This window comes from Delphinus delphis, chromosome 16, assembly GCF_949987515.2.
Source record: "Delphinus delphis chromosome 16, mDelDel1.2, whole genome shotgun sequence".
NCBI lineage: Eukaryota > Metazoa > Chordata > Mammalia > Artiodactyla > Delphinidae > Delphinus > Delphinus delphis.
Window position 1 is genome coordinate 44,029,431 of NC_082698.1, and position 12,537 is coordinate 44,041,967.

General features: G+C 40.4%; 1 protein-coding gene across 2 annotated transcripts in view; it reads left to right on the plus strand.

Annotated features, from left to right (window-relative positions):
- Positions 1 to 1,418: 1,418 nt before the first annotated feature.
- Positions 1,419 to 12,537, plus strand: part of UBE2D1 (ubiquitin conjugating enzyme E2 D1) — a 34,331-nt gene continuing 23,212 nt past the window's right edge. The window contains exon 1 of one of the 2 annotated variants that reach the window (XM_060034595.1): positions 1,419 to 1,644. In XM_060034595.1, coding sequence (XP_059890578.1) covers positions 1,621 to 1,644 — 24 coding nt within the window. In that variant the 5' untranslated portion in view covers positions 1,419 to 1,620. The remainder of the gene's footprint in view (positions 1,645 to 12,537) is intronic. The other variant, XM_060034597.1, reaches the window with a different exon arrangement.

The following is a 12,537-nucleotide window of genomic DNA, read 5'->3' on the forward strand; positions in this document are numbered from 1 at the left end:
AATGGATTTTTGCTCCTTGCTCTTTGTAAGCCTTTAGAATGCTATGGTAGCTATTGTTCTGGACTTCCTGAAAAGCTTTCCCTTCAGCCCTCACCTGGTAGCACATTCTGATTCCTGGCCACAGGGGAGGAAGTTGCACATGTCCAGTAGACTTTTGGACATAAAAGGCTGAAACTGGGGTGACAGTTTGGTTGGAAAGACAGATTTTAAAGGCATCATCATATAGATAAAAACAAATAAGGAAATAATTGTTATACAGCACTTTCAGCATATTAGGTACTGTGTTTGGCACATTACATTAATATCAGTGAATTCTTACAATAACATATCTAGAGATTATTATCGCTTTGGACATGAGGAAACTGAGGCTTAGAGAGTTTATGTAGCTACACGGTCACACAGTGGTAGGGGTCAGAGTTGGGATTCCACTCCAGGATAGGGGGTCAATCTACGAAGCCCAAGCTCCTCCAGCCATGCTGGGTGGCCTCCCAGGACATGGGAGGACACGAAGTCTACTTTCTAGGAAGATAGTGATGGTGAGAGATCAGGGATTGGAACTCCAGGGCACTCTAACTCTTGAGAAGAGGAGCTGGTAACAGAAAAGAGTAAGTCAGAGAAGTAGAAGAGCCAACCACCCTGGTGCTCCGGAAGCGGGAGGCGGTGAGCGTTTTGAAAAGCGCAAGGGTAGCCAGCAATCAAATGGGTCAAAAACATCACAGAGGAAAAGGAGTGAATTGGATTCGGGAATTAGAAGCTCAGGCTCAACTTTGGTGAAAACCGAATTCTGCTGCTGAAAGCAGAAGGCAAGTTTTAATGAGCACACAAGTTCATAAGAATTGGGGGAGTGAGGAGTGCGAGCACACTATGTGGATTGAGCAGGCATTGTACTGCCAACGGAAAAGGAGACAAGAGTGAGGACGAAGCTCAGAATTCACAGTTCCAAGGAGGAGCAGGCATGCGAGATTAGCGTCGGACAGAAGAGGCGCCTTTTGAAACAGAAACTAAGGAGGTAAGTAAGGCGTCATAACTGGAATGAGTCTGTGCATGTGTGAGAAATTTAGGCAATTCATGTATTTGAGAACAGTGAAATCTGTAAAGGTAAAAATAACAAGACGAGCTGTAGCACATATTCGAATCCGGTACATGTTTTTCGAGCTAATTTGTTATCCTCATTTTACAGATTGGGAACTCCAGGTTCAGTACCTTGATCAAAATCCAATTGCAGGGACCAACTCCAGAGCCGGCAGCTCTGAGCCCACGCTGTGGGTCGAGGTCAGCGGTGAGTAACCAGCCCGGCCCGGGGCGGCGGCCGAGCAGGGCGCAGAAACTACACTTCCCAGTGTGCCTGGCGGGGCGGGGCGGGCGCAGGCTCCTTCCCAGAAGCAAAAGCGGAAACAAAAGAGTCTCGCCGGCGTCCCCGCCCGCATACTCGCGCACACTCGCGCTCGGGCGCCCTAGGAACAGGCATCGGCACCCAGAGCGAGCCAGAGAGCGGCGAGCTGGGGATTCACCCGGCTGAGCCAGCCGAGGAGCCGGCGAGCCGGGCCCGCGACGACCCCACGCCCCCGAGCCCCGCAGCCGACCCCAGCCGGCCGGTATCCCAGCCGCCCTCCCTGACCCATGGCGCTGAAGCGGATTCAGAAAGTGAGTGCCGGGGCCAGGCCTGGGGCGGCGGGGCGGGCTTCGGCCCCCTGCCCACGCTGACCCCGGCGGTGGCCCCTAGAGACGCGCCGCGAGGGAACGTCAAGGGAGGATGGGCCGGGGCGGGGACCGGGGGCCAGAGACGCCGGCGGGGCCAGCGGGCACCCGACAGGTGAGGTGGGAGCAGCGGTAGGTCCCGTGTGCTGGAGGTTTGTTGGAGGCAGGGGGCCCGCTGTGCGCTCGCGCCGGAGCTCAGCCCCGAGCCCGGGCTGGAGAGCCTCCTTGGTCTCCAGACCTTCCCGCAGTCTGTGCTGCTCGGTCACTGCTGGATTTTGCCCTACACCGGCTAGTTTTGGCCCTTGTCATGCTGCTTTCTCCACGCTGTTTCTTAAGCCCGTCCTCTTTATGTGCTTGCCTCCCCGGGCTCCCGGGAGGGCCTGGGCCTGCAGCCTTCCTCCGCGGAGCTGTTGGGTTTGTTCTTTCTCTCCTCTGTGGTTGGCTGTTGCTCAGATGCCCGAATGGGGTGGAAAAGCTCTTTTGGGGCCGAGAAACCTCCTGCCTCTTCTATTTTGGTGCCTCTCCTGCTGCCACTTTAGGTCACATAGCTGTAGTGAAAACATAGTTGCTGATACACAACAAGATGACCTCTTGGCTGTGATTCATCGTGAGTCAAGCCAAGCAGGTTTTTTTTCCCCTTGTGATAAACTTATATGTAAAGTTTGTGACACAACAGAAACTGCCACAAATTAAATTGTTTGATGCTTTGACACATGGCTATAGAATGAGGAAGAAATGTGTATGTTCATTAAACAAATATTTATCCATCCCAACTCAGTGTTAGGAATCATCTTCTCTTGCATAATGTTTATTGCTACAGTCTCTAATGTGAACATCTTACAAAACTGAGGTTGGGGCATTTTCTTTCTCTTCACTTTTATTTCTTTTTGGGTTATCACGTCTGTTCACTGACACAAGTTTTAGGTTTTTACTGTTATGGTTCCTGTGGAGAACACTGAGAATTTGTTTTTTTTAATGGGTAGTGCGTTCAGCAAGTTAAGCCAACAGTGGACAGCATGTTTTGCAAAGAATTTCAAAAGAAATCCTACCAAAAATTTGTGTCAACTTTTTCAGGCATGAATCCACAGAGCAGTGATAGAGATGTATACATTGTATTCTCAGTTACCCTTGGTGTCATCTTCTGGTACAGAGGACAGCAACTTTCAGACCCAGCCGGTTTGCCGGGGGTGGGGGAGAGGTCAAATACTAAATCTGTGAAATACTGTTATTTTTTTGTGCCTTTTAAGGTTCCTCTCACTACAATACACATAGCTAATCATCAGCATTTATTGATTAATGTGTTTTCTGATTTGAAGATAATGCAATTACACATTTTTTTCATGTAGAAAATACTAATTTTGAAGCCACACTCAGCATCTTTGCCATGTCTTGTGTACTTATTAATGATGATGTAATGTTGGCTCACATTTGAGGTAAACACATTTTTGCAAGGAAGTCTTAAGATTCCATTTCCTTCTTCCCTAGTTGTGAGAATTTTTCACAAGACTTCGCACATCCAGTAGCTTTTAAATACCGTAGAATTTGTCCACAGTAAGTAAGCATTCAAAGAAAATCGACACTATTTGTAGATATACTGGGCAATTATCAATCACCATGCTAAGACAATATATTTGGCTTATATTTATAATATGGCATATATGAAAATCATATTTTTAGTAGCTATTGGTTATTATTAGTTTATAACAGAGTTGTCTGTAAAAAAAAAAGAAAAATTTGGGATCACATAATATCTCATCTCTGCATATCAGTCTTTGGCTTTTCTTCTCTGTTATCAGAAAAGTTAACTTGAACAAATCTCTTTTCCAGCCATTCTTTCAACTTCAGGAGGCATTTTATTTGATTCCCCACTTTTCCTTTTTCTTTACCTACCTCCTTGACTAGAAGCAAATTCCAGGGGAGCTGTGCTGTTTGCCATATGAACAGTTAAGTTAAAAGCTGTCTTTGATATCATCAGTTTACAGATTCTTCAACAAAAGAATACGCATAATTAACTTTCGGCCTTTCTTTTAAAATGTAATAAAGTAACACTGTCAGGTACCTTCCAGGTCATTGGGTTGTGATTTTCGTGTACCTACAGTGGCAAGCTTTAGAACTGTGCAGAACCTTAAAGAACTCTGCAGGAGTGGAGTGGGGTGGAGGGCAGGGGAATAGCTTACAGACAGTGGTCCCCAACCTTTTTGGCATCAGGGACCGGTTTTGTGGAAGACAGTTTTTCTATTGGGGGTGGTAATGCGAGCGATGGGGGGGATGGTTCAGGCTGTAATGCGAGCGATGGGGAGCAGCAGATGAAGCTTCGCTCGCTGGCCCACTGCTCACCTCCTGCTGTGCAGCCCGGTTCCTAACAGGCCATGGACCAGTATCCAGTCCGCCCCTGGGGGCTGGGGACTCCTGTTATAAGGTAGTGTATCAGAATCACCTGTGGGACATTTTCAGACTGTCCCCACTGCTGTAAATGGAGAGATGTTGAATCCCACAGATGCGCTGGGGTGGAAAGAAGGTTGTGAACCACTGACTGACATTCTAGTCTACTCTCCTTATTAGAGAAGGAGCTTGAGGTTTGGAGTGGAGTGCTTTGTCCAGGTTAATATCTTAAGTGATTTGGCATGTTTTTAAAAGTTCATAACTTCACTTCGTCTGAAAAGATTAAAGATAGTTGAATTAAAATTGTATGAATATACAAAGCATGTGGATATGAGTGCTCAGAATATATGTTTATGCTAGAGTATGCTAAATGATTTAATACTCTGATTTAGACATCCAATGCCAGTTTTGCATTTCGGCTCATAAATTTACACACCCATGCCCTATTTTTAGACACAATGGAAGATGTTGTCACAGTCACCTGAATCACTAAAGGGAAAAAATTTGAACAAAGTCTGAGGAAAGATCCCCTAAAACATGTCTGAAAAAAGAGGGCAGTTTTTCAGCTGGACATTTATTATTTTCTAGAATTAATTTTGAAGTGTTTATTCTATGAATACTATTTTCATACCTTGGTAAACTTTTTTTGGAAATCATTTTTTAAATTAATTAATTAATTTTTGGCTGCATTGGGTCTTCATTGCTGCGCGTGGGCTTTCTCTAGTTGCGGCGAGCGGCGGCTACTCTTTGTTGGGCACGTGGCCTTCTCATTGTGGTGGCTTCTCTTGTTGTGGAGCATGGGCTCTAGGCGCATGGGCTTAAGTAGTCGTGCCTCGCAGGCTCTAGAGTGCAGGCTCAATAGTTGTGGTGCACGGTCTTAGTTGCTACGTGGCATGTGGGATCTTCCCGGACCAGGGCTCGAACCCATGTCCCCTGTGTTGGCAGACAGATTCTTAACCACTGCGCCATCAGGGAAGTCCCTGGAAATAATTTTTTTTAATTATGAATGTTATATCACAATACTGAATGTCTTGAAAACCAGAAAGGGAAAAAAAAAGAAAGGAAATTCTAACACAGTTATCATCTTAGTATATTTCCGTCTAGATTTGAGTTTTATTTTGCAAATATAGCAACACAGATGACTATTCCTCAGTATATAGTTCTGCTGCCAAAATGGAATATTTGTATTTTTAATAATCAATTTAACTTAAAATGTATATATAAATTAAAATACTTTATAAGTATTCTGAACTGTTGAATTTTTTGATTTGTACACTTCCGCATTAAACTATTTTATGTCAGTCTAGAAAACCTTAGGATACTTCAAAAAAACAAACAGAAAAAAAAACCCAGCCCTTTGTGGATGGAGCATCAGATGGGAGAAGAAGCTCTGGTTTCTGTTCCTGGCTCTGTGACTTACCAGCTTGTTTCCCTATCCATACAGCTGCTGATAAGTACAACCAGCATGTATAATATATAATGGTTCCTCTGTGCTAGATACTGTATTAAGTGCTTGACATATATTAATTGATTTAATCATTAGTGGGCCCAAGAGGTAGAAACGATTATTATCCCCATTTTACAGATGATAAAACTAAGGCATAAAGATGTTGAGTAATGTACTCAGAATCACATTTTGTAATTGTAAGTGGCAGCACTAAGAGCCCAAACCAGACAGTTGGCTCCAGAGTCCCTGCTTTTAACTATTTCAGTATATCCAGGTAGACTTACATCTTCTATCTATTGTACTTAAACTGAAGGACATAGAGTCAAATGAGTTTATGGATGTAAGTGTTTTGCAAACTGGAATATTCTGTACAAATGTAATGTGGTATTATAATTAAGACCTTGGCATATTTAATCATTTTCACTGATGCATCACTCAGCTTGTTGATTATGCATTGTAAGTTTTTGCTCTGAGGTAATGTGCACTAGACCGGTTAACATGGTAAAAGAATAATGTAACTTTGTTCATCTTTATTCCATCACTTAAAATGTTTCTCCTCCAAAAGGATTTAGAAAAATTGGTGTAATTCATAAATGTTCTGTCAAAAGTATCATTTCATTGTGAGGTTTTCATTTGAGAAAATGGTTTACGAATTGATCTAGCTATTTAGTTCCTATAATGGCTTTGAATAGTAGTCAACAGTTCAGATTACACAGATATATTAGAAAGACTTTCAGATTACAAGATTAAGTCCAAGACTCCAGGTTCCTTCAGTAAAAAAGGATATGACTTCTAAAAACATTTTAAAAAGAACACACTATTCATGCTTCTTGGTAGATAAATGGTTTGCCTCGAGATGAAAGGAAGAAAGTGTTCTTTTTCTAAAAAGCCACTGTATGCATTTTTCTGCATTTAAATCTTTGTAATTAAATTCAGTCTTCCTTTTGCCGCCAAGATCATATATTTTTCTTCCTTTATCACAACCAAGGTGTAAAAAGATTAGATAACCTATCCTAGTTTAAAAGTTCGGAGGTTTCTCCTCTGTGGAAATAAATAGCATAGATCTAATAAGGCTGTTTATGCCTGCTTTAGGAAGCCAGGCACATGTTATAAAAACCAAACCTAGCAGGATGTGGGATCGCTTCCAGCAAAGCAGAATAGCATCCTTATTCATTTTAGTTCCCTGAAATACATGTAGGAAATGTATTTAATGAGCACCGCTAATCAAAATGATCAGCCTAATACTTTGCATCAAACTGAGTTAATGGTTGTCTGTAATGTATTAGCTCCCCCCACCCCTTTTTTAAAAAGTGGGTAAACTGATGCTATGTGTAATTAAAAAATTAAGTATTGAGATACTTGTCCTCTCTCCTCTTAACCCTGTATGCTGGATTAAAAAATACTGGAATATATAATATAACCCAGATTTTCAGGGTTTCAGGATTGGAGGGGTCCGCAGACCACCTCAGAACAAATGAAGGCCAAACAGGTTCTGATTCTGGCCTGCTTTGATCTAGATGGCCTCTGAGAAGCTGAGGGTTTTTTTCTGCATTTAATTTGGTCTTGGGATGAATCTGTGAAGGTTCAGTTACATACATTAGACAGTAGTACGAGGCTCCTATGTTCCAGGAGTTGTCCGTAGTATGGGGAAGAAACCATCCTGAAAAACTCCATCTAGCACTGCCCGTTGGATCACACTATGCTCTGCAGCTTCCTGTCTTTCCTCTTTCTGGATATTTCACCCACTGTTCTGTATTCATATTATCCCTGTTTGCGTGGCTCTTCTCCTTCACTGACGGCAGATTGTTATTAGATTCCTAGTCTTTCAGATTTAGGAAAGCCTTTCTAACTGGGGTGAGGTGGGGGGTTTGTTCACCTTAAACTTTATTCGCAGTAAAATTAACCTGATGGTTCTCACTCCAGGTGACCACCCTCCTTTTGTGAGTAGTTTGGATTGCTCTAGAGGTAACCCAGCAGACTTGGTGGCCTGGGCTCATTGTTCTTCTCTAAACCAGTAAAACTCTTTTTTTCTTTAATTTATTTATTTTTAATGTATGTTGATTGAACTGTTTTTTTAAATAAATAAATTAATTATTGGCTGAGTTGGGTCTTCATTGCTGTGGGTGGGCTTTTTCTAGTTGCGGCGAGCTGGGGCTGCTCTTCGTTGCAGTGCACAGGCTTCTTACTGCGGTGGCTTCTCTTGTTGCGGCACCGGACCCTAGAGCACGCGGGCTTCAGTAGTTGCAGCACACGGGCTCAGTAGTTGTGGCACACGGGCTTAGTTGCTCCGTAGCATGTGGTATCTTCCTGGACCAGGAACCTGTGTTCCCTACATTGGCAGGTGGATTCTTAACCACTGCGCCACCAGGGAAGTCCCATAAACTAGTAAAACTCTTACTGGTGTTTTTGCTTCCCCCAGGTTTTGATGTGTTGTATTTTCATCTTCATTTAGTTAAAAATATTTTCTAATTTCCCTTTTGTTTTCTTTTTCGATTCTTGAGTTATTTAAAAATATATTATTTATTTCCTAAATAATTGGGATTTTAGAGAGCTTTCTGTTATTGATTTCTAATTTAATTCCATTGTGATCAGAATATCTATTATTGACTCCTTTAAAATTTTTGAGGCTTGTTTTATGGCCCAGAATGTGGTCTCTATTTTTTACTTACACAATGGTAACGTCCTTCCGGTTTTCAGCATAGCTTTTCAATGAACAATGTTCAATAATTTCTTGTCTTCATTTTGCCAGTGTCCGTTTGGTGTCTGTACAGCCTAGGCTATGTTTAAGTAATGAATGCCAAACTAAGACATTTACACCTTGCCAATGTTTTAGTGTCTTCTCGCACTTTTATGAGCTTTCAGAGCAGGGGTGACAAAATCAGTTTAGGGGGACACAAACTGCATTTTAAAAAATGGAATAGAAAACATTAGTGCTTTGGGTATAGTAATGGTGTTGTTTCATGAAATCTTTGTTTTAGTTATGTATATGTATTCCTGTGCGTGTATGTGTTATGTGTACTAGGTTGTGGTATATAATGTTTTTCTTACTATGACTTGCTGTAAGGGAAGTTTGAAAATCACTGTCCCATAGCATAAGATCTTTAGGTAAAATCACTATTGTCAAAAATACATGTCATATACATATATGTGTACATATGTATATAGAGAGAAAACAAATGAACCTATATACATACATACAAGCACACATACACAGATATAGATTCACACACATTGTAAAATGTGCTAGTCTTAGAACGTTTCTGTTTGATACAAACTGTCAATGCTCATTGTTTTCTGCTACAAGTAGCAGCATTTTATAGTCACTGATGTACAATTGCAGTATTCAAGAATAGTACTGGGTGATACTAAGAGAGATTAATTACTTTATTATGAAAATACTTATTAAGTACCTACTATGTGCCAGTTATTAGGGATAGAACTGTAAGAAGGTAAATATTTAGTACATATTGGTAGATAGGTTTGTGTTTTAAGTGGGTTTTGAGAAATAGGCTGCTACCTTTTTTCTTTTTCCCTGAAGCACCATCTTTCTTGGTTACTATGAAATAAATAGTAACTTTTGATAATGTAGCATTTAAAATGTTGTGTTGCATGTTCCATCGTGTGTCAAAATTCTATTGTGTATGTAATTTCCTATCATGTTTTTCTCGCCTTTCAGAGTGTCTTTGAACACAGACCCTCTCAAAGTTTGTGAAGTAGTGTTCATTTCTAACCATTTATAAGAAAGAAGGCTCCTGGGAAAAGATAATAAGCATTCCTTTTCATTTCTTCATTTGTCACACTTTTGTTTCTCTTGAGCATGACTGAAAATGTGCAGATGTCCTTCATTCAGTACTGGAGTATTGTTGGCTCCAATGTCAACTGAAAATAATGTGCTCTAGTTATTACAGCCTTGAGGTGAGTATTGTTTTGGAGTGGGAGGAGTGCTGGAGTGGAAGTCAGATGGTCTGAGCCTGTGTCCTGGCTTTGGCTTTGTGACCTTGGCCAAGAAACTCATAGTCTTTATTTTCTTTATCTAGAAATATAATTAGTTGAACTAGATAACTTCTGTGGTCTTTTCTGACTTACAATCTTAAGCACATCTAAATAATGTTATTTGCTGTTTTCCTTTTGTCCAGCAAACAGCAAAAATGGTCACAAAAATAAATATTGAGCAGTGACACTGTGCTCTACTGCTGCATGAAACTTGAGTTAAAATTATATTTATTTTAAATTGTCAGTATTGAAATAAATGTGGGCATCTTAATGTATAATATAAGATGAATGAGTCTCTAAAGATATATTACTTTTTGATTAAAGAGCATTTATTTGAGATGCAAATAAGATGTATTTCTGTTTTTGTATGGGTAACATAATGAGCTTTTCTAATTCCATTTAGCATCCATCTGTTTCAAAGGTATCTTTTGTACTTAAAAGATTATTTTATCCACATATTTAGACAGCTGCCTTACACAACTGCTTTACATGTAGTAGATTTTTTAGATTCAAGTTAATGCACTTATAGAGCACCTTATGTATATAAGGCATATACAAAATGTGATAAGGAGATATATGGAAAAGCAAGGTATAACCAACATTATCTAAGAAATTTTAAACTAGTAAGGATATGAGATGTACCATAACAACTAGGTAGACTTAGGAAAGTACCATAAGGAAAATACAACATTTGAGCAGGAGGGGAGTCAAAGGTGGGAGAGGCCAAATATATTTTGGGGAAATTAGGAAAAATTATACGGAAAAGGTGGAATTGGATATAGGTTTGGAAGAATGGCATATTTGGAAGAATAGCATTTTTTAAGACAGGGAAGCTAGGTCCATAGAGGAAGCTACAGAAATGAAGGCACTGGAAAGTACATGGCTTATTTGGAAGGGAACAGATAATCATGCTTTTGGGAAGCATTCAGAAAATATTAGACCATAAAAGTTCATACTGTGGAGGGCCTTGAAGACTCATGCTGACAAATGTGTACTTAATGCAGGAGTTGGGGGATGCCATTGAAGATTTTTGAGTAAAGAAGAAACATTCTTAATCCTATTGCTAGGTATACATTCTTGCCCTCATAGAACACAAGATTCTTTACTGTTTGTAGTTATAGATTTGTAGTACATCACGAAAAGGGAAGTACAAGAGTGCCATGGGAATATAGCAGGGACCCTTTGGAGGGTTCAAGGAAAGCCGCCCTAAGGAAATGATGTTTAAGATGAGACATGAAAGTGAAAGTTGAGGGGGGTGGTGATTAGGAGTCTTCTATCTAAAAGGAAGTCATGTTTGAAACTAGAGACAAGACAGCATTTTGGGGAATTGAGAGTCACTGTGACTGGTGCAGAGAATGTTGGGGGAAAGTGTGGGGCTAGAGAGCAGTCAGATCCTGGAAACCATTTTAAGGATTTATAAATCTTCTATTAAGGCTAATGGAAAAACATTGAAAGGGTTTGACATGGTACTTCAAGAAGATGATTTTGACCACAGTGTGTTGGTAGAGAAGTAGGAGGACAGCAGGTTAGTTAAGACAGCATTACACTTGTTCAAATGAGGTCCAGGAGGGTCTGAGCCATCCTGGTGGCAGAGGGCATTTGGAAAAGGGAGTATGTGAGGAAAATTGTGGGTGTTTGTACCACCTGGCCTTTTTGAATTGGTCTGACCCACCGTACCTCCCCCTGCTTGGCCTTTCAAGTCAAATCTCTAAGGCTCAGTAATCTGGGCAGTCTCTTCAGACCCCTCCATCTACTGACCAGTTCTTTAATAGTGTCTCCCTGGTTCAAACCTTTGGCTTCTTATCCTGAAATGTCTCTCCTCTGGCTTTTCTCCAACTCTTCTGCCCTTTGGACCTCAGTTTTTCTATAGGATGGGCCTCCTTCTAGAACCCTTTCAGTGGGAGGATCTGGACTAAAGGAGAATCTAAACAACTTGGTACTGATTCGTGTAGACGATGGGGTGTGAAGGGAAGAAGGAATCATGGTGATCTCAAGGTTTAGAGTTTGGGTTCCTGGAATAAGTGCATTTTTACCATAATACTTCATAAAGTAGATTCAAATACATTTTTTTTACTGGGATACCTTGTATTTGTCCAAAATATATTTTTATTTATGTAATTCCTATGATGGAAATATTACATATAAAGGGAGGTTGTTGAGTCTTCCCTTTAAAAGGAAGCCATGTTTTAAATTACAGGCAAGGTAGCATTTTGGGAAATTGAAAGTCATATTATGGTTGCTCTAGAGAGCATGGGGGAAAGTGGTTTCAGATCTGAGATATTGGGTAGATAATGTCCCTAACCTGACCTCAAACATTTATTCTAAATTGTGCTCTTTATAGTTCAAATTTAATAAATATTACTTTGATGTGGCAAACTCAATAGTGTCATTGCTTTCTTCATCATCTTCCTTTTGTGTGGAATTTGGCTGCATTATCATCATTATTTTTAATAAACAGCCTTTGCCAGAGATACCTGATCCAAAGAGACAGCGAAGCAGCCAGGACCAGTTTACTGAAGTGAATTTGGTTCCTATAACTTAGTTAATTGGATGTCATCAGCATTTTGAAGTCTTCAGGAAAGAATCTTCACAGTTTAAAATAAAGATATTTTAATTCAAGTGTTTAGAGGGGTTCTGTATTCAGAGACATTTCTGAGAATTGTTTGACATCTCCCTATTGAAATAGCTCTAGTCAACTGGATAAGGAGATCAGAGTCTGAATTATAAGCCCATGAAGTGTTTGTTTACAGACAAACCAATTATAGCTCATATATCCCTTTAGAGACAACATAAAAAATGCAATCCAGTAAGAATCACTGTCTTGTTTTAGAAGTGTTGATATAAAGATGGTTGTGTCACATTAATTAATTGCCTGTTGAGCCAGGATTTTTGAAATAATGCTTTCATGTGCTTTGGATTCAGTAATTTAGATTTTGGACTGTAAATCAGTCACTATGCATGGGCTGTTTAATGTCCTTTACACACACCCAGTGGGGTATATATTACATCTATTATGG